At 41.8% G+C, this 22,812-nt stretch overlaps 1 protein-coding gene across 4 annotated transcripts in view; it reads right to left on the bottom strand.

Moving 5' to 3' along the window:
• prkg1b (protein kinase cGMP-dependent 1b) overlaps positions 1–22,812 on the bottom strand; it is a 161,155-nt gene that overhangs the window by 83,739 nt on the left and 54,604 nt on the right. For all 4 annotated transcript variants that reach the window (XM_014179313.2, XM_014179311.2, XM_014179309.2 and 1 more), the window contains exon 3: positions 3,310–3,423. In XM_014179313.2, the coding sequence (XP_014034788.1) occupies positions 3,310–3,423 (114 nt within the window). The remainder of the gene's footprint in view (positions 1–3,309; positions 3,424–22,812) is intronic.

The following is a 22,812-nucleotide window of genomic DNA, read 5'->3' as shown; positions in this document are numbered from 1 at the left end:
TGATCATATTTTCACCCATCAGACTATTCTCAATTTAATCTTGTCTTTACTAAAATGTAACATTTGTTTTGATTTAAAATGGCCCATTATCAAATGGGCAGGAACGGGCGCAAGACAAAAAAATACATGTCATCCGTATGCACTGGAATAGCGAATGGAGAACACTTTCCCGCCAGTACGTTTTTCACTCACGTCAGGTAGGCTACTCCAGTCATTTCGCTGTGCAACAGGTGAGAAGAGTTTTAAAAATACATACTGTTTTGATGATAAGTGTTTGATGCGATTTTCGATAGCGTTCACATTGATGTCAGAGTGGTTAGAGGGACAATAGAGCCCTGAGTACCAAACCATTAGCAACCTGATGATTGTTAGTGAGTTGGTACAACTAACGCATGCCCAGAGTGCACAGGAGGAGATCACCGTGACTCAATGGTCACGTAGAATTTTACTGAGGTCATGACTCATGACTGCTGGTGTGGCGGTAACACGGTCACCGCAACAGCCCTAGCCAGTAGGCTTTTAGTACATAACTGCCAGTCTCACAAGCTCACAGAAAGCCAATACTAAGTCCACTATGTCCACAGCATGCTACAAAGCTAAACAGTCCACTGAAGTAGATCTAAACCATGGCAACAACATAAATGCAGAAAGCAATGTCTCTATCAACCTTCAACTTCTGGAAAAATATAAAGCATCAGATGAGTGGTTTATTATATTTCCCTGCAGCAACCATTTACCTTGAGTTATAGGCAGGAGCCCTAAGGTAGTTTTAATGAAGCAATATGATTGGCTGTGCCTGCTCTTTGTGGTTATTAGCGGCATACAAGGGGGTGAAACGCGTTTTCTCCCAGGACTCAGTATAAATAGTCAGGCTAGAGATGTCTCTATGGCAACAAGCTATTCAGCCAACATAACACCTGAATGAAAACGAGAGAGAGGGACAATACAGCACCCTCCAAAAAACAGACAGCCCCTCTTAATACTGGTAATGAGTTTATGTGTGAAAACATACAGGGGTGCAACTTTTGTTTTAAGTGGGGAGGACATTATTATATATATTTTTTTTATCCAGTCGGATAAACACTCCGAATAGCCTACCCGACCGCTCGGAAGCATCCACATGGTCCTAAAGCACACCGTTGCGTAGTTTTGTATCACATTCCGATAATAAAACTGGGGGGGGGCAAAAATGCGATTTCAGAATGTGGGGGGGGGGGCTTATCCCCCCCATCCCCAGTGAAAGTTGCACCCCTGAAAATATATAATAGAAATAGAGAGAGAGGGGGATCACCTTATGCTAACACTCCGACAACACAGCAGAAGAGAGTGGACAGACATGTTGCTGGTGAAAAATGCTGAACGGCTGCCATGTCAACTGGCTGCCAATACCTATAGATGTGGGTGTCCCATTACTTTGAAACACATTACTGTTTCACTGCATGAAAATAATCCCATGAAAATATAAGTATACTAACAGATGGCTGATACATTGGAGAAGAGTGATATAGAGAGGTCTGTCATTGACTCCTAGGGGTTCTTCTTTCTGTACATTCAAGGCAAAGCGTTTCAGGCTCTGGCCAGTCCAGCTTTGAAAGTACAGAAAGCTTTTTCTCCAATAGCAGCCCTTTTCAGTCACATACTATATCACTTTTTTTTCTTTGACGCTGTATAGGACCTGTCATATTTCTAAAGACATCGGTGACAACTGTTATCGTGAAGGACTGAGATCTTCTCACAAACTGCAGCTAGATTTGTCCCAGAAGGATCCTAGACATCAGAACTATTATGACCCCATTACATTGTTGCAATCCTAATGATGTACTGCTCCTATTACCACAGTCAGTGAATGAAAGACGGAATCTAAGTCTAAGCAAGTACCATCCCGGCTCAATTTAAAAAATGTCGTAAACAAATTAATTGATAACGCTGCTTCATTTTACAGTAATTGATTGTTTAATTAATCTCTTCATTTATTTTAGAAAAACACAGTAATGGTGTTTGCGTGACTCTCTGTAGAGACAACCATTAGTTCAGAGCGAATGCTCATTACACCTATAGCTGTAACCAGGCAAACTTTTGTTGGCAGACTCATCAAACTGCACGTGGGGGAAGCTTTTGACGTGTTTCAGAGGAAAAGAAACAAAGTTACTTTTTTACACATTATTTGTGGCTAAAGATACTGTGCATAATGTGTGTCCTTTGAAAAAATCAATGTAGCTAGAATCCAAAAAAGCTAAATGAATGAGGATTTGAGCAGATTTTGACATGTTGTCTCAGCTAGACTGACTCATTGGGCTATTTACACAAAATCATCTTCTCTTTTTGAAAGTATGAACAACGTCGAGAAAAAAACATGTTGAAATATTTGTGATGATCTGTGTGTGTGCGTGTGGGCAGGTGGGTTGTGTGGTTACACAGACCTAAATGAACGCTTGAGTGTGTGTATTCACTACGCTCTAAACCTTCCCTGAAAAACTAGATTTGATTTCTAAAAACAATTGAAATGGATGCTGTGCATGAAATAGTCTAATCAGATTTGTTTTCATCAACAGCTGCTACTCTTACCATTTACATTGGCTTCAGAGCAACAGAAATATACAGCTGTCACTACAAGGAACTATGGACATGACAAGATAATGGCTACATTTGCTTTTGGTCATGTTTCCAGGCTAATCTGACTTTACTTATGTCAAAAGAAATTGATTTGCCTAAAGGTGCTCTATAAAAATAAATATGCCGAACAGCAATCCCAGGTACACCCTCCTTTTTAAATGATTAATCAAAGTGTAAAAATAGAAAGTGAATCTCCTCAAGGTAGACATGTTAATCTGTATGTGTGCTTAAGTTCTCTCTCTGTGTTTGACAAAAGCAGAAATGTAACCTTCAAAGCACAACAAACTACTGAGAGGCTGTTGTCAGTATCTGGGAGGTAGAATTAGACAAATCGACCAGTGTGTTCACCTGGAATTAGTTTATAAGAGGGGGAAGAATTTGTCCGATTCCATGCCGTGTGGATATTCATCATTGATTCAAACAAAGCTCAGAGAATGAAAATGTGTACTTTACATGTTAATCGCCTCAGCTCAACTCACTGCTGCTGAAAGGCCAGTAAATTTGATTTAATAAGGTTGGATAGGGATTTCTTTCTTACCTTCTGAAAATAACATGTGCAAATGCTTAGTATATCAGGTCCAGGGTGTATATGGCAGATAAGCCTGTGGACAGTTATGGTCTAGCTTATAACTGAACTCAACTATGGTGTGGAGTGCTTGGGCGACCCACTGCCTCCATTATACTGGTCAGACTTACTTTTGACGGTGGCCGTCCTGGTGCAGTTGTAGAGGATGGCCAGCTCCCCAAACACCTTCCCAGGACCCATGGTGCACAGCTTCATGCTCTCCTTTGTCACCTCCACCTTCCCATCTGCAAGGAAAAACGACAGAGCAGAGCACACTTTTTCATTTCCACCGCTGATGCACGGTTCGTGAAAGTGAGCATGACAAGCTGGAAATGTCACCGTGCTGCTCCGTGCTGCTGTTGCCCAGATTGGGGAGAAGTCAAAGCTAATGCACTACAATAAAATTCTAAATGCATTACTTAAATGGGACATGAGAGAGGGATCACAGCAGAATGGTATGCAGACTCCACAATAACGGGCTCAGCGGAAAAATGGGACACTGGCTAGGAGAAAAATATAGGGGAAAGGGAATAACAAAACAGACATTAGTTTTAAGTCATTACGAAGTGACAGATGGGGGAGATTGAAAGTATTGCTGGAACGTGAGGGAATGAATGTCGCTGAATGTCCAGCAGAGACCTGCAGGCTCCAAAATCCCCATCTCTGCATTGATGTATCTGATTCTGGCAAGTGGGCGATTCACCAAGCAGCAACAACTCACAGTTTACAGACTGCCGCCAGATGAAGGACTGCCATTCTCTAATCAGAACAGATTGGTCATTCCCCTGGGGTGGTTCCCGATAGTGCTGGAACTTAAGCGTTTGAACAATAGGTGTAACATGCATTTACCAAAATGCCACGTAGTGAGAACGTTTTCTAAGTGCGTCATTGGAGCATATGTCAATACTGATCCACTTTTAGAAATAAGGGTACGGTTAGGGTACGGTATTGTTCCCTGGGGTACAAAAATATTAAAATGCACATAATGTACCTTCAAAGGTACACATAATTATCTCACATAGTACTGTTCAGTACCTTTTAGGGTACGTGGGCGGATAAAGAATATAATGGTACATTTTCTTACCCAATATTTTGAATCTAAAAAAAAAAGTACAATAATCACATTCTCACTCTCAAAACAAGGGGTAAGGTGTGAAGGTACATTTCTGTTTCTCAGGGTACAAACATATTTTGTGTACCCTCAATACCCACCATAAGGTACAATGATGAATTTTTGCATCTAAACGGAACTAACGGCTTTATCATTGGGGTGGTACCCTAAAAAGGCATATTTGCACCATAATCAATATCATTATCATATTTCCCAGCATGCTCTACTTCAGGTTCAATTTTTTTCTTATTGAATTTCATATTTGTGTTTTTGCATGTACATAATGGTTGATTAATCTTATGCTCCACAAAGATAAATAACATACATTTTTCTAAACTAATCCAATCAATGAGTTATATTTGTTCCATCCGTGACAGTTGTTCCAGTTTAAACGGCTTAGATAGTCTCATCACAAAGTTCCTTGCCCTGGCAGTCATTATGAATAAATAAAAATTCCAACTGTTGAATATCCTAATTCTGTCTGGATTCCAATAGGAATTACACATCACTTTGCAAGCCAGCATAATGGGACTGCTTGTAGGGTTGCAAAATCATGTTTGGAAGATTCTTGGAAATGGGAGGGAAACTTTGACATTGTGGGGTATTCTGTGTAGACCAGTGACAAAATATCTCAATTTAATCAATTTCAAATTCAGGTGGTAACACAACAAAATGTGGAAAAAGTCAAGCGGTGAGAATACTTTCTGAAGGCACTGTATTTCATACCATTCCACCAATTCCGATCCATTTTTCACCACGAGCCCATCCTCCCAAATTAAGGTATCACCAACCTCCTGTGGTTTAACTTTTTTAGGATAGGGGGCAGCATTCGGAATTTTGAATGAAAAGCTTGCCCAAAGTAAACTGCCTGCTACTCAGGCCCAGAAGCTTGGATATGCATATAATTGGTAGATTTGGATAGAAAACACTCTATGTCTGTGCGTATAACAGACCTTATTTGGCAGGCAAAACCCTGAGGCCAAACCATCCAGGATTCTTTTTTTTTTGAGGTGACAGTGTTTTCAATGGGTTTTCTATGTGGATCTAGATTTCTAAGGCACTTGCTTGCAGTTCCTATCACTTCCACTGGATGTCAACAGTCTTTAGAAATTGGTTGATGTTTTTCTTTTGAGTAATGAAGAAGTATGGCTGTTCAGAACAAGGGTCGAGTCTAGTGAACTGTTGTGGTTGGGGCGCACGACCTGAAAGCTCGCTCCACTTTCTTTTCGTCCGGTATTGAACACAATTTATCCCGTCTTAAATTGTATTGATTATTTACGTAAAAAAATACCTAAAGTTGTATTAGGAAAGTTGTTTGAAATGTTTGGATCAAGATTACAGATAACTTATTCAATATTTTGTAGTCATGTTGCGCGAGTTGGAACCAGTGTTTTCTGAATCAAACGCACCAAATAAATGGACATTTTGGAGATATAACGACGGAATTTATTGAACATAAGGACCATTTATGATGTTTATGGGACATATTGGAGTGCCAACAGAAGAAGATCTTCAAAGGTAAGGCATGAATTATATCGTTATTTTTTGTGTCGCGCCTGGCGGGTTGAATTATGACTGTCATGTGTTTGTTTGATGGGGTGCTGTCCTCAGATAATAGCATGGTTTGCTTTCGCCGTAAAGGCTTTTTGAAATCTGACATGGTGGCTAGATTAACAAGACGTTAAGCTTTAATTTGGTGTATTGCACTTGTGAATGTATGAAAGTTAATATTTCTAATAATTTATTTGTGAATTTTGCTCTCTGCCATTTCACCGGATGTTGTGGAAACGTTCCGCTAGCGGAACCCCGAGCCGTATTAAGCTACATATTTTCTTACCTCTACTCTCTCTTATCTCTTGTTTTACACCTTCTTACCTTTTCTTTTTATGTACATTTTACAATCCTGCTTTCCATTGTGTTCACTGAACACCATACATTTGCGAAATAACTTGAGCCTTTCCTTCTAAAAGCACCTCTGGTGTTTTTGATTAGAGGCCAGGGCAGATAAAAACAAAGGCAAAACACTGTTGATGTGGTTTGATGGTACCCTGTGGCGCACTGACTACAGCTGTGTGAAATTGATCTAAACATTGGATCTAGTCAAACGCAGTGTGGAACTGAACCAAATGGTGACAGCATCAACAGCCTCTCTTCCATCTAAGGCTTCTGGAGGGAGAATTCTTCTCCAGCACTGTTGGCAGCTCCTTTATCAGCTGGAGAATGAAATGTACACATATCTACTCCCTTCAAACAAGTTCTGATTTTATCTTGACTGTTCCGTAATTCACCTTCCAAAAACAAAATGTGAAAATGGGCCATAAGAATATACTGGGGTTTTAAGATGACAGCACTAACACCTGCAAAAAGTAATGGCCTTCACACACACGGAGCGAGTTATCTCACTCTGCCAGCCCACCATCTTTCCCAACACTTGTATTAGATATCCATCATCCCCTGACAGCTTTATCTGTGATGGAGTGGCAGCACAATAAGATAAACGGGATGGAGGACATGGAGGACAATAGGATACAGTGTTTATCTCAGAGTCACGTTTGCATTTAAGTCCATGCGGCATGAAGGCAGGGCATCATGATGTTCTGTATCAGTCATCATTGTATTTCCTTCCAGAAAAGCATGGGATTCATTTCCATCTCAGGAAAGTCTGTTTAACTGTGTAACATCATGAAAGGCATAAATAAGAGCAGACACAATCTGCCTCTAGTAGACAATAGCCAAATCGACTAGATAGGTATTTTAATCAAACTGGTCTTCTGTCACTAAATCCTCCAAATAATACACCCATATAAATCAAATCGCTACTTCACTAGAGGGGACAATTGGCATAATAACCCCATGGGTATAGAAACTAGACATTTACAATGGGTACAATGGGTGTTAGTTGTTTAAAAGGAACTTGTTGAGATCTGTCTAACTCATTGTCCATGATCACTAATGGGATTAATACAGTATCAGTAGCAAAGTACCGCTATTCAGTACCTCTACTGTAAATCCAAAAACACAGAGTGAGAACACATTTAGTAGAGTCACTCATAAACAACCCTGGCAGCAATCTCAGTGAGAGTCTGGAGATGCTTTCACACAGGGGAAAGATTGCTCAGGGCATCCCGTAGCTCTGCAGTAAGACGAACCCCAGATAGATTCACACATGAAAGTGTCTGTCTGCTATATCTGGAGAGAGTTAATCTAGGAGCAACCATTGGATCGATGGCCCAGCCATTCATACTCTCAGTGTGCACTGCAGTCAGGCATATTGTACTCCTCCCGCCGCTCCTCACTCCCCCATCGCCAAAGACTAGATCTCTAGATGATATAGACCAATCACAGAGGAGATACTGGTGGGTGGGGTTATGGGGGACCACATTCTATTACCCCACATTACAATGCAGGTTTCATCTTGAAGGCTTTTATCAGTGGACTAACAGAGCCTCGGGGAGGGAGCCCCGGTAGATATGAGAGAAAATGAAACTGTCTTTGTGGTGTTGAGATGCTTTAATGTTCCATCCGTTGTGGTTATGCTTATAGCCTACCTATTCATGTGGGACAGTTAGCTAATAGGACCCCTGACTCCAGTCTGATTGAGAAATGAATCACTGTGGGTGGTCAGACTGTAGCAGCTAGGCTTAATGGTTTTATCCACCAAGGAGAGGCTCACATCGACCAAGCAGGAACCATTTCATGTTCTTAGAACCGCCCAAATATAGGACTATGACAAGAAGCATTTTACAACTCAGGAAGGATGAAGCCATAAATAGATCGAATCTGTTAACCAGAATTTGTTGGTCTGAATACTCTCTGACACATTGTTGAGGTGTTGCGTGAAACTAAAAGGGAAAGCTGAAATATACAGCAGAGTGAGATAATATCTGGATATGTGCCTGTTTTGCACACATGCAAACTACATCCAGCTCGATTCAAATGACGAACGCAGCAACAATGACCTAGTATAAGAGACAGCTATTGTATAGCAGGCGTCCAACAGCCCTGCTAAACGGGGTCAGTCTCCTGCCTGCAGCTCTGTGACTGCCAGGTGTCATGGCACACATTGGCAGCGCTACACACCTTCACAAGTCTTGTCAACCTCTTTGCTCCGGCTGTAATGAAGATGTAAGACCTCTGGCAGCCAGTGCCACTCGCAGGTGTCACCATGCAAGGCCACGGAAGCCACGCCAATGGTGTGTCCACTGTTTAAATTGAATTCAGTTCAATACACTTTAGATTACAATGCGATTACAGAGCAATCACAGAAATAGAATGTGACGACCTGTTAAATGACATGTCAATAAGATGTTTCTCCTGAGTGTTACAGTGTTATTACACAGGTATTAAAGCAACTTCAAGCGTTACCGTGGTAATTGTTGAAGAGAAAACACCCACCAGGTCCCAACCGCTCACTGTGTGAGCAGCAAAAGTAAGCCAGCTCCCATGTGCCCTCTGATCTCTGTGTATAACAATCAGCTTACATTATGGTCAACGTTTAATCAACCATGTAATAACCACCATGTCAACACTCTCTTTTATTATCAGCCGATTCATTTGCTGTAGTGGTTGTAAATACCTAATATTCATTCGTTGGCGACATCCACCATGCTCTTTTTTATCTGTTGAATCAATCCACATAATAGACTGTTGGTGTTGAAAAACCAGCAAATCAACCGGAGCACGATCTTGTTGGTGAGGCGACACACAGAGCGATAGTGTATTTGGGGATGTCATCTGCAATAAATCCTATGTGCGTAATGTTACCATAATTGCTTAGTCACTGACTGCAGCTGCCACAAACTCACACATCTATAATTTTCCTATAATTCCAACACTGACGCTAATGTCCCTGATTTCCATTTCAAGACCTTCATAGATATTGGCAGTGAAATGTAATCTGCATAGTCACTCTGCATGTATCCTCATTGGCATTGGTGCAATATCTGACAATAATCTGCCAATTACGTAAGTGTATGGGTTTGTTATTAATACATTTAATTACAGCATAATTTCCTCAACAGAAAATAAGATAGTCAGAGTTACACTACATGGCCAAATGTATGTGGACACGCTTCAAATTAGTGGATTCGGCTATTTCAGCCACACCCGTTGCTGACAGGTCAGTTCGCCAAATTTCTGCCCTGCTAGAGCCACCCCGGTCAACTGTAAGTGCTGTTATTATGAAGTAGAAACATCTAGGAGCAACAACGGCTCAGCCGCGAAGTGGTAGGCCACACAAGCTCACAGAACGGGACTGCTGAAGCGTGTAACACGTAAAAATTGTCTGTCCTCGGTTGCAACACTCACTACCGAGTTCCAAACTGCCTCTGGAAGCAACATCAGCACAAGAACTGTTCATGAAATGGGTTTCCAAAGCCTAGCAGCCACACACTAGCCTAAGATCCTCATGCACAATACCAAGCTTCGGCTGGAGTGGTGTAAAGCTTGCCGCCGTTGAACTCTGGAGCAGTAGAAACGTGTTCTCTGGAGTGATGAATCACGCTTCATCATCTGGCAGTCCGATGGACGAATCTGGAATTGGCGGATGCCAGGAGAACGCGACCTGCCCAAATGCATAGTGCAAACAGTAAAGTTTGGTGGAGGTGGAATAATGATCTAGGGCTGTTTTTCATGGTTCGAACTAAGCCCCTTAGTTCCAGTGAAGGGAAATCTTACAATGACTTTCTAGATAATTCTGTGCTTCCAACTTTGTAGCAACAGTTTCGGGAAGGCCCTTTCCTGTTTCAGCATGACAATGCCACCGTGCACAAAGCGAGGTCCATACAGAAATTGTTTGTCGAGATTGATGTGGAAGAATTTGACTGGCCTCCACAGAGCCTTGACATCTTTGGGAGGATTTGGAACGCCGACTGCGAGCCAGGCCAAATCGCTCTACATCAGTGCCCGACCTCACTAATGCTCTTGTAGCTGAATGGAAGCAAGTCCCCGCAGCAATGTTCCATCATCTAGTGGAAAGCCTTCCCAGAATTATAGAGGCTGTTATAGCAGCAAAGGAGGGACCAACTCCATATTAATGCCCATGACTTTGGAATAAGATATTCGACGAGCAGGTGTCCACATACTTTTGTAGTGCTGTTTTTGCAAATAAGCCTGGTGGCAAGGCTTATATGCCAGATGTTCAAAAGCCAAACATTTCAAATGTCACGTTCATCCCTTACTGTGAATGAGCCAAGTCAATAGTAAATTAACTTTGAGAATAATGGCATATATTCAAGCACAAATACACAACAACAGGGCAGCATAGAGTTAATTCTGGACAATTGTATGGCTACAATGAAATCCATTTACTGAACTTCCTCTCTGCAGCCAATAGGTCATTAAATCCACTCACAAAGCCGCCCCGTCTTCATTTACTGATTTGTGACTTGCCAAAGGGCAAAAAAAGAAGAAGCAAGTCAAGTAAACCTCCTGCTGTCAGGTAACTGGCTTCTTTCTCTATGTACCAAAGAGAAGAGCCATTTACAAAAGCTCTTCTTTGATGCTTTTGCTGTACAGTTACATTTATTTTCCTCTGTATCCACCTGTCTCTCCTTTAACCTCTGTCAGTAGCAGTGAGTGGGTAAAATCCCTGGGAAAACCAATTGGGAAGAAAAGCCATATTACAACCTATGTGTTGTGATAATTGCGTTGTTTGCTATATAACCTGTTAGTTCATATGCCTTGACACCGTGATACTGTATACAGTGCCTTCGGAAAGTATTCAGACCCCTTGATAATTTCTACATTTTGTTAGGTTACAGCCTTATTCTAAAATTGATTCAATTGTTTAATATCTGTCATGCTCTGACCTTAGAGAGCCTTTTTATTCTCTATTTTGGTTAGGTCAGGATGTGACTAGGGTGGGTTTTTGTATTTCTATGTTGGCCTGGTATGGTTCCCAATCAGAGACAGCTGTCTATCGTTGTCTCTGATTGGGGATCATATTTAGGCAGCCTTTTCCCACCTGTTTGTTGTGGGATCTTGTCTATGTATAGTTGCCTGCGAGCACTACATTGGCTGCACGTTTCGGTTTGTTCTTTATTGTTTTCTGTGTGTTTCACTCGAATAAAGATGATGAAACCATTCCACGCTGCACCTTGGTCCGATCATTACAACAACGTTCGTGACATCATCTATCTACACACAATACCCCATAATGACAATGCAAAAACAGGTTTTTAGAAAATTTTGCTAATTGATAAAAAAAAAAAACAGAAATATCACATTTACTTAAGCATTCAGACCCTTTACTCAGTACTTTGTTGAAGCACTTTTGGCAGTAATTACAGGCTTGAGTCTTCTTGGCTATGACGCTACAAGCTTGGCACACATGTATTTGAGGAGTTTCTCCCATTCTTCTCTGCAGATCCTCTCAAGCGCTGTCAGGTTGGAGGGGGGAGCGTTGCTGCACAGCTATTTTCAGGTCTCTCCAGAGATGTTTGACTGGGTTCAAGTCTGAGCTCTGGCCGCTCAAGGACATTCAGAGACTCATCCCGAAGCCACTCCTGCTTTGTCTTGGCTGTGTGCTTAGGGTCGTTGTCCTGTTGGAAGGTGAACCTTCGCTCCAGTCTGAGGTCCTGAGTGCTCTGGAGCAGGTTTTCATCAAGTATGTCTCTGTACTTTGCTCCGTTCATCTTTCCCTGGATCCTGACTGGTCTCCCAGTTCCTGCCGCTGAAAAACATCCCCACAGAATGATGCTTCCACCACCATACTTCACCGTAGGGATGGGGCCAGGTTTCCTCCAGACGTGACGCTTGGCATTCAGGCCAAAGAGTTCAGTCTCGGTTTCATCAGACCAGAGAATCTTGTCTGGTCTGTACCTTTCCAAATCCTGTCCAATCAATTTAATTTTCCACAGGTGGACTCCAGTTAAGTTGTGGAAACATTTCAAGGATGATCAATGGAAACAGGATGCACCTGAGCTTAATTGTGAGTCTCATAGCAAAGGCTCTGAATACTTAGTTTGGACACACTTACTCATTCCAGGGTTTTCCTTTAACTTTACTATTTTCTACATTGTAGAATAATAGTGAAGACAGTAAAACTATGAAATAACACATATGGCATCGTGTAGTAACCAAAAAAGAGTTAAACAAATCGAAATATATTTTATATTTGAGATTCTTCCAAGTAACCACCCTTTGCCTTGATGACAGCTGTCGTGTCTGTGACCATCATGAAATGTGAAGACTGTTATTTTATCAAATCAATTCTCTATGTGTAATTATTATTACGTGATTAAACTAATCATGTAAACTTTAATTAAGTAGGAAGTCGAGGCACCACGGGAAAATGTTGATAGTAGGGATGCACGATATATCGGTGAACATATCGGAATCGGCCGATATTAGTAAAAATGACGACATCGGTATCGGCCCGATGTCTAGTTTAACCTCTTGGGGCTAGGTGGGACGCTAGCGTGCCACCTGTGGTGCACTCCATCAACAGCAGGTGCATTTCAAGAGCGGCAAATTTGAATCCAAATAAATGTCAAAATTCTAATTTTTCAAAAATACAACTATGTTACACCATTTGAAAGATAAACATCTCCTTAATCTAACCACGTTTTACGATTTCAAAAAGGTTTTACGGCGAAAGCATAAATTTAGAGTATGTTAGGACAGTACATTTACAAGAGTTGTGTGTAATGTTTTGTCAAGTCAAAGACAGGGTCACCAAAACCATAAAACCAGCTAAAATGATACACTAACCTTTTACAATCTCCATCAGATGACACTCCTAGGACATTATGTTAGACAATGCATGCATTTTTAGTTCTATCAAGTTCATATTTATATACAAAAACAGCGTTTTACTATGGCATTGATGTTGAGGAAATCGTTTCCCTCCAATAACCGGCAGTCAAGTCAGCGTCACAAATTAAATAATTAAAATTAGAAAACATTGGTAAAATATTATATTGTCATTTAAAGAATTATAGATTTACATCTTTTGAACGCAATCAACTTGCCAGATTTAAAAATAACCTTACTGGGAAATCACACTTTGCAATAATCTGAGCACTGTGCCCAGAAAAATACGCGTTGCGATACAGACTAGACGTCATGTTGGGGAGATCTAAAATCGAAAATACTATGTAAATAATCCATTACCTTTGATTCTCTTCATCAGATGTCACTTCCAGGTATCACAGGTCCATAACGAATGTAGTTTTGTTCAAAAAAGCTCATCATTTATGTCCAAAAATCTCCGTCTCGTTAGCACATGATGTAAGCCAGCCGGACTTCTCGTCATGAACGAGGGGAAAAAATATATTTCCGTTCGTTCAAACATGTCAAACGTTGTATAGCATAAATCATTAGGGCCTTTTTTAACCAGAACATGAATAATATTCAAGGTGGACGAATGCATAGCCTTTTATAACGTATTGGAACGAGGGTACCCAACATGAAGTAGCGCGCAGGTGTCTAATGGGACATCACCGTTCCATGGCTCTTGTTCGGTCAGATCTCCCTCCAGAAGACTCAAAACACTTTGTAAAGGCTGGTGACATCTAGTGGAAGCAATAGGAAGTGCCAAAATATTCCTAAACCCCTGTGTTTTTCAATGGGATAGGTTTAAAGTCAATACAACACATCAGGTATCCACTTCCTGTCAGAAAATGTCTCAGGGTTTTGCCTGCCAAATGAGTTCTGTTATACTCACAGACACCATTCAAACAGTTTTGGAAACTTTAGAGTGTTTTCTATCCATATATAATAAGTATATGCATATTCTAGTTACTGGGTAGGATTAGTAACCAGATTAAATCGGGTACATTTTTTTTATCCAGACGTGCAAATGCTGCCCCCTAGACCCAACAGGTTAACGGTGATGTTCAAAACCGATGTCAAAGCTGACGTGCATACCTACTGTATATAACGTAGGTACATAAAGTAATGATGCCACGTAAAATTTTGCGCTACACGTGCAACACAGCATTCCTAACCTAGCCCACAATGTCTTCTGTGTGGATCGAGCAGTCAACAAGTCGAGCAGTCATTTGAAAGAGTAAGAACATTTCAGTAAGATAACTCAGGAGCCAAATCCATTAACGCCAAGATAATGGAATTCATTGCCGTTGCCAATCAACCGTTCTCTGTCGTGGCTGAGGTTGGCTTTCTCCAACTGGTCAAGCACCGGTACACACATCCCGCTCTCCCCCTCTACGAGAGAGAGTACACTGTAGAGCAGACCCACTGTAACCTGATCCTTCAGATCATCACAGGAGAGTTATGACACAGCTTTGCACAATCTTGGCATTCAGTCAACCAGGTTCATGAGGTAGTAACCTGGAATCCATTTCAACTAACAGGTGTGCCTTTCTTTCCTTCTTAATGCGTTTGAGACAATCAGTTGTGTTGTGACAAGGTAGGGGTGGTATACAGAAGATAGCCCTATTTGGTAAAAGATCAAGTCCATATTATGGAAAGAACAGCTCAAATAAGCAAAGAGAAACGACAATCCATAATTACTTTAAGACATGAATGTCAGTCAATCCAATGTCAAGAACTTTGAAAGTTTCTTCAAGTGCAGTCACAAAAACCATCAAGCCCTTTGATGAAACTGGCTCTCATGAGGACAGCCAAATGAAAGGAAGACCCAGTGATACCTCTGCTGCAGAGGATAAGTTCACTGTCCTCTGCACCTCAGACTGCACCTCAGATTGCAGCCCAAATAAATGCTTCACAGAGTTCAAGTAACAGACACATCTCAACACCAACTGTTCAGAGGAGACTGCATGAATCAGGCCTTCATTTTATTTTTATTTCACATTTATTTAACCAGGTAGGCTAGTTGAGAACAAGTTCTCATTTACAACTGCGACCTGGCCAAGATAAAGCAAAGCAGTTCAACACATACAACAACACAGAGTTACACATGGAATAAACAAACATACAGTCATTAATACAGTAGAAAAAGTCTATATACATTGTGTGCAAATGAGGTAAGATAAGGGAAGTAAGGCAATAAATAGGCCATGGTGGCGAATTAATTACAATATAGCAATTAAACACTGGAGTGATAGATGTGCATAAGATGAATGCGCAAGTAGAGATACTTGGGTGCAAAGGAGCAAAATAAATAAATAAATAAATACAGTATGGGGATGAGGTAGGTGGATGGGTTATTTACAGATGGGCTATGCACAGGTGCAGTGATCTGTGAGCTGCTCTGACAGCTGGTGCTGAAAGTTAGTGAGGGAGATATGAGTCTCCAGCTTCAGTGATTTTTGCAGTTTGTTCCAGTCTTTAGCAGCAGAGAACTGGAAGGAAAGGCGGCCAAAGGAGGAATTGGCTTTGGGGGTGACCAGTGAAATATACCTGCTGGAGCGCGTGCTACGGGTGGGTGCTGCTATGGTGACCAGTGAGCTGAGATAAGGCGGGGCTTTACCTAGCAAAAACTTGTAGATGACCTGGAGCCAGTGGGTTTGGTGACGAGTATGAAGTGAGGTCCAGCCAACGAGAGCGTACAGGTGCAGTGGTGGGTAGTATATGGGGCTTTGGTGACAAAACGGATGGCACTGTGATAGACTGCATCCAGTTTGTTGAGGAGAGTGTTGGAGGCTATTTTGTAAATGACATCGCCAAAATGGTCAGTTTTACGAGGGTATGTTTGGCAGCATGAGTGGCAGCATCTAGATTTAACTTTGGATTGGAGATGCTTAATGTGAGTCTGGAAGGAGAGTTTACAGTCTAACCAGACACCTAGCTATTTGTAGTTGTCCACATAGTCTAAGTCAGAACCGTCCAGAGTAGTGATGCTGGACGGGCAGGCAGGTGCGGGCAGCGATCGGTTGAAGAGCATGCATTTAGTTATACTTGCATTTAAAAGCAGATGGAGGCCACGGTTGTAATGGCATTGAAGCTCATCTGGAGGTTAGTTAACACAGTATCCAAAGAAGGGCCAGAAGTATACAGAATGGTGTCATCTGCGTAGAGGTGGATCAGAGAATCACCAGCAGCAAGAGCAACATCATTGATGTATACAGAGAAGAGAGTCAGCCCGAGAATTGACCGCGGCAGCTTTCCAATCTTTGGGAATCTCAGACAATACGAAAGAGAGGTTGAGCAGGCTAGTAATAGGGGTTGCAACAATTTCTGCAGATAATTTTAGAAAGAGAGGGTCCAGATTGTCTAGCCCGGATGATTTGTAGGGGTCCAGATTGTGTAGCTCTTTCAGAACATCAGCTATCTGGATTTGGGTGAAGGAGAAATGGGGGAGGCTTGGGCGAGTTGCTGTGGGGGGTGCAGGGCTGTTGACCGGGGTAGGGGTAGCCAGGTGGAAAGCATGGCCAGCCGTGGGAAAAATGCTTATTGAAATGTTCAATTATAGTGGATTTATTGGTGGTGACATTGTTTCCTAGCCTCAGTGCAGTGGGCAGGTGGGAGGAGGTGCTCTTATTCTCCATGGACTTTACAGTGTCCCAAAACTTTTTTGAGTTTGTGCTACAGGATGCAAATTTCTGTTTGAAAAAGCTAGCCTTTGCTTTCCTAACTGCCTGTGTATATTGGTTCTTAACTTCCCTGAAAAATTCCATATCACGGGGGCTATTCGATGCTAATGCAATACGCCACAGGATGTTTTTGTGCTGGTCAAGGGCAGTCAGGTCTGGAGTGAACCAAGGGCTATATCTGTTCCTGGTTATAAATGTTTTGAATGGGGCATGCTTATTTAAGATGGTGAGGAAGGGTTAAAGAATAACCAGGCATCCTCTACTGACAGGATGAGGTCAATATACTTCCAGGATACCCGGTCCACGTTGATTAGAAAGGCCTGCTCGCTGAAGTGTTTTAGGGAGCGTTTGACAGTGATGAGGGGTGGTCGTTTGACCGCAGACCCATTACAGATGCAGGCAATGAGGCAGTGATCGCTGAGATCTTGGTTGAAGACAGCAGAAGTGTATTTGGAGGGCAAGTTGGTTAGGGTGATATCTATGAGGGTGCCCGTGTTTACGGATTTGGGGTTGGACCTGGTAGGTTCATTGATAATTTGTGTGAGATTGAGGGCATCATGCTTAGATTGTAGGACGGCCGGGGTGTTAAGCATGTCCCAGTTTAGGTCACCTAGCAGCACGAGCTCTGAAGATAGATGGGGGGCAATCAATTCACATATGGTGTCTAGGGCACAGCTGGGGGCAGAGGGTGGTCTATAGCAAGCGGCAACAGTGAGAGACTTGTTTCTGGAAAGGTGAATTTTTAAAAGTAGAAGCTCAAATTTTTTGGGTACAGACCAGGATAGTAAGACAGAACTCTGCAGGCGATCTCTGCAGTAGATTGCAACTCCACCCACTTTGGCAGTTCTATCTTGTCGGAAAATATTATAGTTGGGGATGGAAATTTCAGGGGTTTTGCTGGTCTTCTTAAGCAAGGATTCAGACACGGCTAGGACATCCGGGTTGGCAGAATGTGCTAAAGCAGTGAATAAAACAAACTTAGGGAGGAGACTTCTAATGTTAACATTCATGAAACCAAGGCTTTTACGCTTACAGAAGTCAACAAATGAGAGCACCTGGGGAATAGTAGTGGAGCTAGGCACTGCAGGGCCTGGATTAACCTCTACATCCCCAGAGGAACAGAGGAGGAGTAGGATAAGGGTACGGCTAAAGGCTATAAGAACTGGTCGTCTAGGACGTTCGGAACAGAGAGTAAAAGTAGCAGGTTTCTGGGCCCAATAGAATAGATTCAAGGCATAATGTACAGACAAAGGTATGGTAGGATGTGAAAAGGTATGGTACAGTGGAGGTAAACCTAGGCATTGAGTGATGAGAGAGATATTGTCTCTAGAAACATCATTTAAACCAGGTGACGTCACTGCATGTGTGGGTGGTGGAACTAAAGGGTTAGCTTAGGCATATTGAGCAGGGCTAGAGGCTCTACAGTGAAATAAGACAATAATCACTAACCAGAACAGCAATGGACAAGGCATATTGACATTAGGGAGAGGCATGCGTAGCCGAGTGATCATAGGGGTCCAGTGAGTAATTAGGCTGGCTAGAGACACGGCGATTCAGACAGCTAGCGGTCCGGGGCTAGGAAGCTTGCAGAAGGGCCTTTCATTGTGGAATTGCTGCAAAGAAACCCCTACTAAAGGACACCAATAAGAAGAAGAGACTTCCTTGGGCCAAGAAACAAGAGCAATGGACTTTAGACCGGTGGCAATCGGTCCTTTGGTCTGATGAGCCCAAATTTGAGATTTTGGTTCCAACCGTTATGTCTTTGTGAGATGCAGAGTAGGTAAACAGATGATCTCCGCATGTGTGGTTTCCACTGTGAAGCATGGAGGAGGAGGTGTGATGTTGTGGGGTGCCTTGCTAGTGATACTCTCTGTGATTTATTTAGAATTCAAGGCACACTTAACCAGCATGGCTACCACAGCATTCTGCACCATCTGGTTTGTGCTTAGTGGGACTATCATTTGTTTTTCAACAGGACAATGACCCAAAACACACCTCCAGGCTGTGTAAGGGCTATTTGACCAAGGAGAGCGATGGAGTGCTGCATCAGATGACCTGGCCTTCATAATCACCCGACCTCAACTTATTTAGGATGGTTTGGGATGACTTGGGCCGCAGAGTGAAGGAAAATCAGCCAACAAGTGCTCAGCATATGTGGGAACTCCTTCAAGATTGTTGGAAAAGCATTCCAGGTGAAAGTGGTTGAGAGAATGCCAAGCGTGTGCAACGCTATCATCAAGGCAAAGGGTGGCTACTTTGAAGTATATCAAATATAAAATATATTTTGATTTGTTTAACACTTTTTTATTCCATATGTGTTATTTCATAGTTTTGATGTCTTCACTATTATTCTACAATGTAGAAAAGAGTAAAAATCAAGAAAACCCCTTGAATGAGTAGGTGTCCAAACTTCTGACTGGTACTGTATGTAAATAAGGTATTTCTGTTTTTATTTGTAATACATTTGTAAAAAATTCATAAAACCTGTTTTCGCTTTGTCATTATGGGGTGTTGTGTGTAGATAGCTGAGGATTAAAAAAAAACTATTTTAGAATAAGACTGTAACATAACAAAATGTGGAAAATGTCAAGGAGTCTGAATACTTTCCAAAGGCACTGTATAGGCCTAAGGCCGAGACAATAAGAAGACACATTGGCAGAATAAATTAAAGCATACATTTGTTTCATTACAAAACTTGAGAGTAACATCTGTCCACAAAACATATTGCATGTAACAACCCGTTACATGACCTACAGCATGGTCAAGCAAGTTAATGTTTCCAACATTTTCGGACGACTAAACAACTACGGATTTAGAACCACATAGAGTTTGTATTTGTATTTATTATGGATCCCCATTAGCTGCTGCCATGGGGTACAGCAAAATTAAGGCAGTTATACAATTTAAAAAACATTACAATACATTCACAACAGGTTTCACAACATATTAGTGTAAGATGCTGACCACACCACTCACGTCGCGTGCATGAGCGTTGCAAAATAAATTTAAACATACATGTTATTCAATTACTGCACCCACACTGCTCAAGCGCGCCAACAAGCGTCTGCGTTGCCAAGGGCTAAAATAGAAGTCAGTTATATTTGTGACGCTGATCGCGGTGCAAGTCCTGCCTCGCCCATCTCCTCATTGGTTTATAGAAGCAGATACCCACGTGAGTGATTGAAAGATGAACTGAGTTCAGTTGCTTGTCGTGGTAACTATGAGATGCCAATCGCCATATAAAGTCCAAAGAAGAAAAATCCTGGAAGGAAGAGAGATGACTAGAAACGATTCGGTTGACCGTTTTATGTGTGGATAAATTGTCAGAGTACAGGACCTTGTGCATTTCAGGTAAAATAACTCAATGTTTATATCCCAGGACAAATTAGCTAGCAATGGCAAGCTAGCTAAATAGGTCAAATTAGCTAGCAACTGCAAGCTAGCTAGCTAAATTGCCAAAAATGTTTAATGCTCTTCGACCTGTCCCCAAATTAATATAATCAGTTCAGAGTTTGTTTTGATATTTTAACCTGCATGTCGTGATCACATTTGGTGTGGGGGGACAAAATTTATTTCTACATGATAGCGCGCACACGCACGCAGCCGGTTTGGGTACGGTGTTAGTTACCACAAGTCGCAAAGAAAACAGCAGCTGCCTCCACTAGTCCAGCAACATTCCATCATCATCCAATCACCTACAGTTTGAAGTTGGAAATTTACATACACCTTAACAAAATACATTTGAACTCAGTTTTTCACAATTCCTGACATTTAATCCTGGTAAAAATTCCCTGTCTTAGGTCAGTTAGGATCACCACTTTATTGTAAGAATGTGAAATGTCAGAATAATAGTAGAGAGAATGATTTATTTCAGCTTTCATTTCTTTCATCACATTCCCAGTGGGTCAGAAGTTTACATACACTCAATTAATATTTGGTAGCATTGCCTTTAAATTGTTTAACTTGGGTCAAATGTTTCGGGTAGCCTTCCACAAGCTTCCCACAATAAGTTGGGTGAATTTTGGCCCAAACCTCCTGACAGAGCTGGTGTAACTGAGTCAGGTTTGTAGGCCTCCTTGCTCGCACACACTTTTTCAGTTCTGCCCACAGATTTTCTATAGGATTGAGGTCAGGGCTTTGTGATGGCCATTCCAATACCTTGACTTTGTTGTCCTTAAGCCATTTTGCCACAACTTTGGAAGTATGCTTGGGGTCATTGTCCATTTGGAAGACCCATTTGCGACCAAGCTTTAACTTCCTGACTGATGTCTTGAGATGTTGCTTCAATATATCCACATCATTTTGCTTCCTCATGATGCCATCTATTTTGTGAAGTGCACCAGTCCCTCCTGCAGCAAAGCACCTCCACAACATGATGCTGCCACCCCCGTGCTTCACGGTTGGGATGGTGTTCTTCAGCTTGCAAGCCTCCCCCTTTTCCCTCCAAACATAACGATGGTTGTTATGGCCAAACAGTTCTATTTTTGTTTCATCAGATCAGAGGACATTTCTCCAAAAAGTACGATCTTTGTCTCCATGTGCAGTTGCAAACCGGAGTCTGGCTTTTTTATGGTGGTTTTGGAGCAGTTGCTTCTTCCTTGCTGAGCGGCCTTTCAGGTTATGTCGATATAGGACTCGTTTTACTGTGGATATAGATACTTTTGTACCTGTTTCCTCCAGCATCTTCACAAGGTTCTTTGCTGTTGTTCTGGGATTGATTTGCACTTTTCGCACCAAAGTACGTTCATCTCTAGGAGACAGAACGCGTCTCCTTTCTGAGTGGTATGATGGCTGCGTGGTCCCATGGTGTTTATACTTGCGTACTATTGTTGTACAGATGAACGTGGTACCTTCAGGCGTTTGGAAATTGCTCCCAAGGATGAACCAGACTTATGGATGTCTACAATTGTTTTTTTATTTATGTCTTGGCTGATTTCTTTTGATTTTCCCATGATGTCAAGTGAAGAGGCACTGAGTTTGAAGGTAGGCCTTGAAATACATCCACAGGTACACCTTCAATTGACTTAAATTATGTCAATTAGCCTATCAGAAGCTTCTAAAGCCAAGACAATATTTTCTAGAAGTTTCCAAGCTGTTTAAAGGCACAGTCAACTTAGTGTATGTAAACTTCTGACCCACTGGAATTGTGATACAGTGAATTATAAGTGAAATAATCTTTCTGTAAACAATTGTTGGAAAAATGATGTGTGTCATGCACAAAGTAGATGTCCTAACCAACTTGCCAATACTATAGTTTGTTAACAAGAAATTTGTGGAGTGGTTGAAAAACAAGTTTTAATGACTCCAATCTAAGTGTATGTAAACTTACAACTTCAACTGTATGCTTAGTCTAATACAGTGACAACTAAAAGATACCAACATCGATTTAGTCTAATCAACATAAGTTAAATATAATGTGGCTGTCCATGTTACTGATTTATGTGTGTGTGTGTGTGTGTGTGTGTGTGTGTGTGTGTGTGTGTGTGTGTGTGTGTGTGTGTGTGTGTGTGTGTGTGTGTGTGTGTGTGTGTGTGTGTGTGTGTGTGTGGTGTGCATGCGTCCAAGTAGAAAAAACATGTTGACTCACCTTACTTGTAGAGAAACGCCAATGCCATCCTCCGCGTATTAGTTTGTGTTGTCCTTGGCTACCCGGCTAAAATACTTGCCCACTAGCCTAACGTCTTTTCATGGGCAATGATGTGCCAGACCAGCTAGTTAACATTAGCATCCTACATCTAGCTACATGTTTAGAATTAAGTAAAACCACAAGTGCAAATCCCTATCTCCACCCATGGCTAATTTAGGAAAGAGGCTGATTTTAGCTAGCTAGCTCCCGGAGGACAACAACACAACTAGATGCAACAATTAAAGTTTTCTGTCACTAATGATGTTTGGTCTGAAGCCAAACATTCACAGCCGTGCTCACTCAGTTTAGCTCAACGCTGATTGGCTAATATTTTATTTTGATTTTTATCAAGGGAGGCCAAATGCTCGCTGGCTTCCCTTGCATTCAATGCTTCAGGCGGCAACAATGTCATACTCTTTCTGACCAGACAGCATCAGAT

Source organism: Salmo salar, chromosome ssa28, assembly GCF_905237065.1.
Source record: "Salmo salar chromosome ssa28, Ssal_v3.1, whole genome shotgun sequence".
Lineage (NCBI taxonomy): Eukaryota > Metazoa > Chordata > Actinopteri > Salmoniformes > Salmonidae > Salmo > Salmo salar.
Note: the sequence above shows the minus strand (reverse complement) of the source record. Positions and strands in the feature narration are given on the sequence as shown.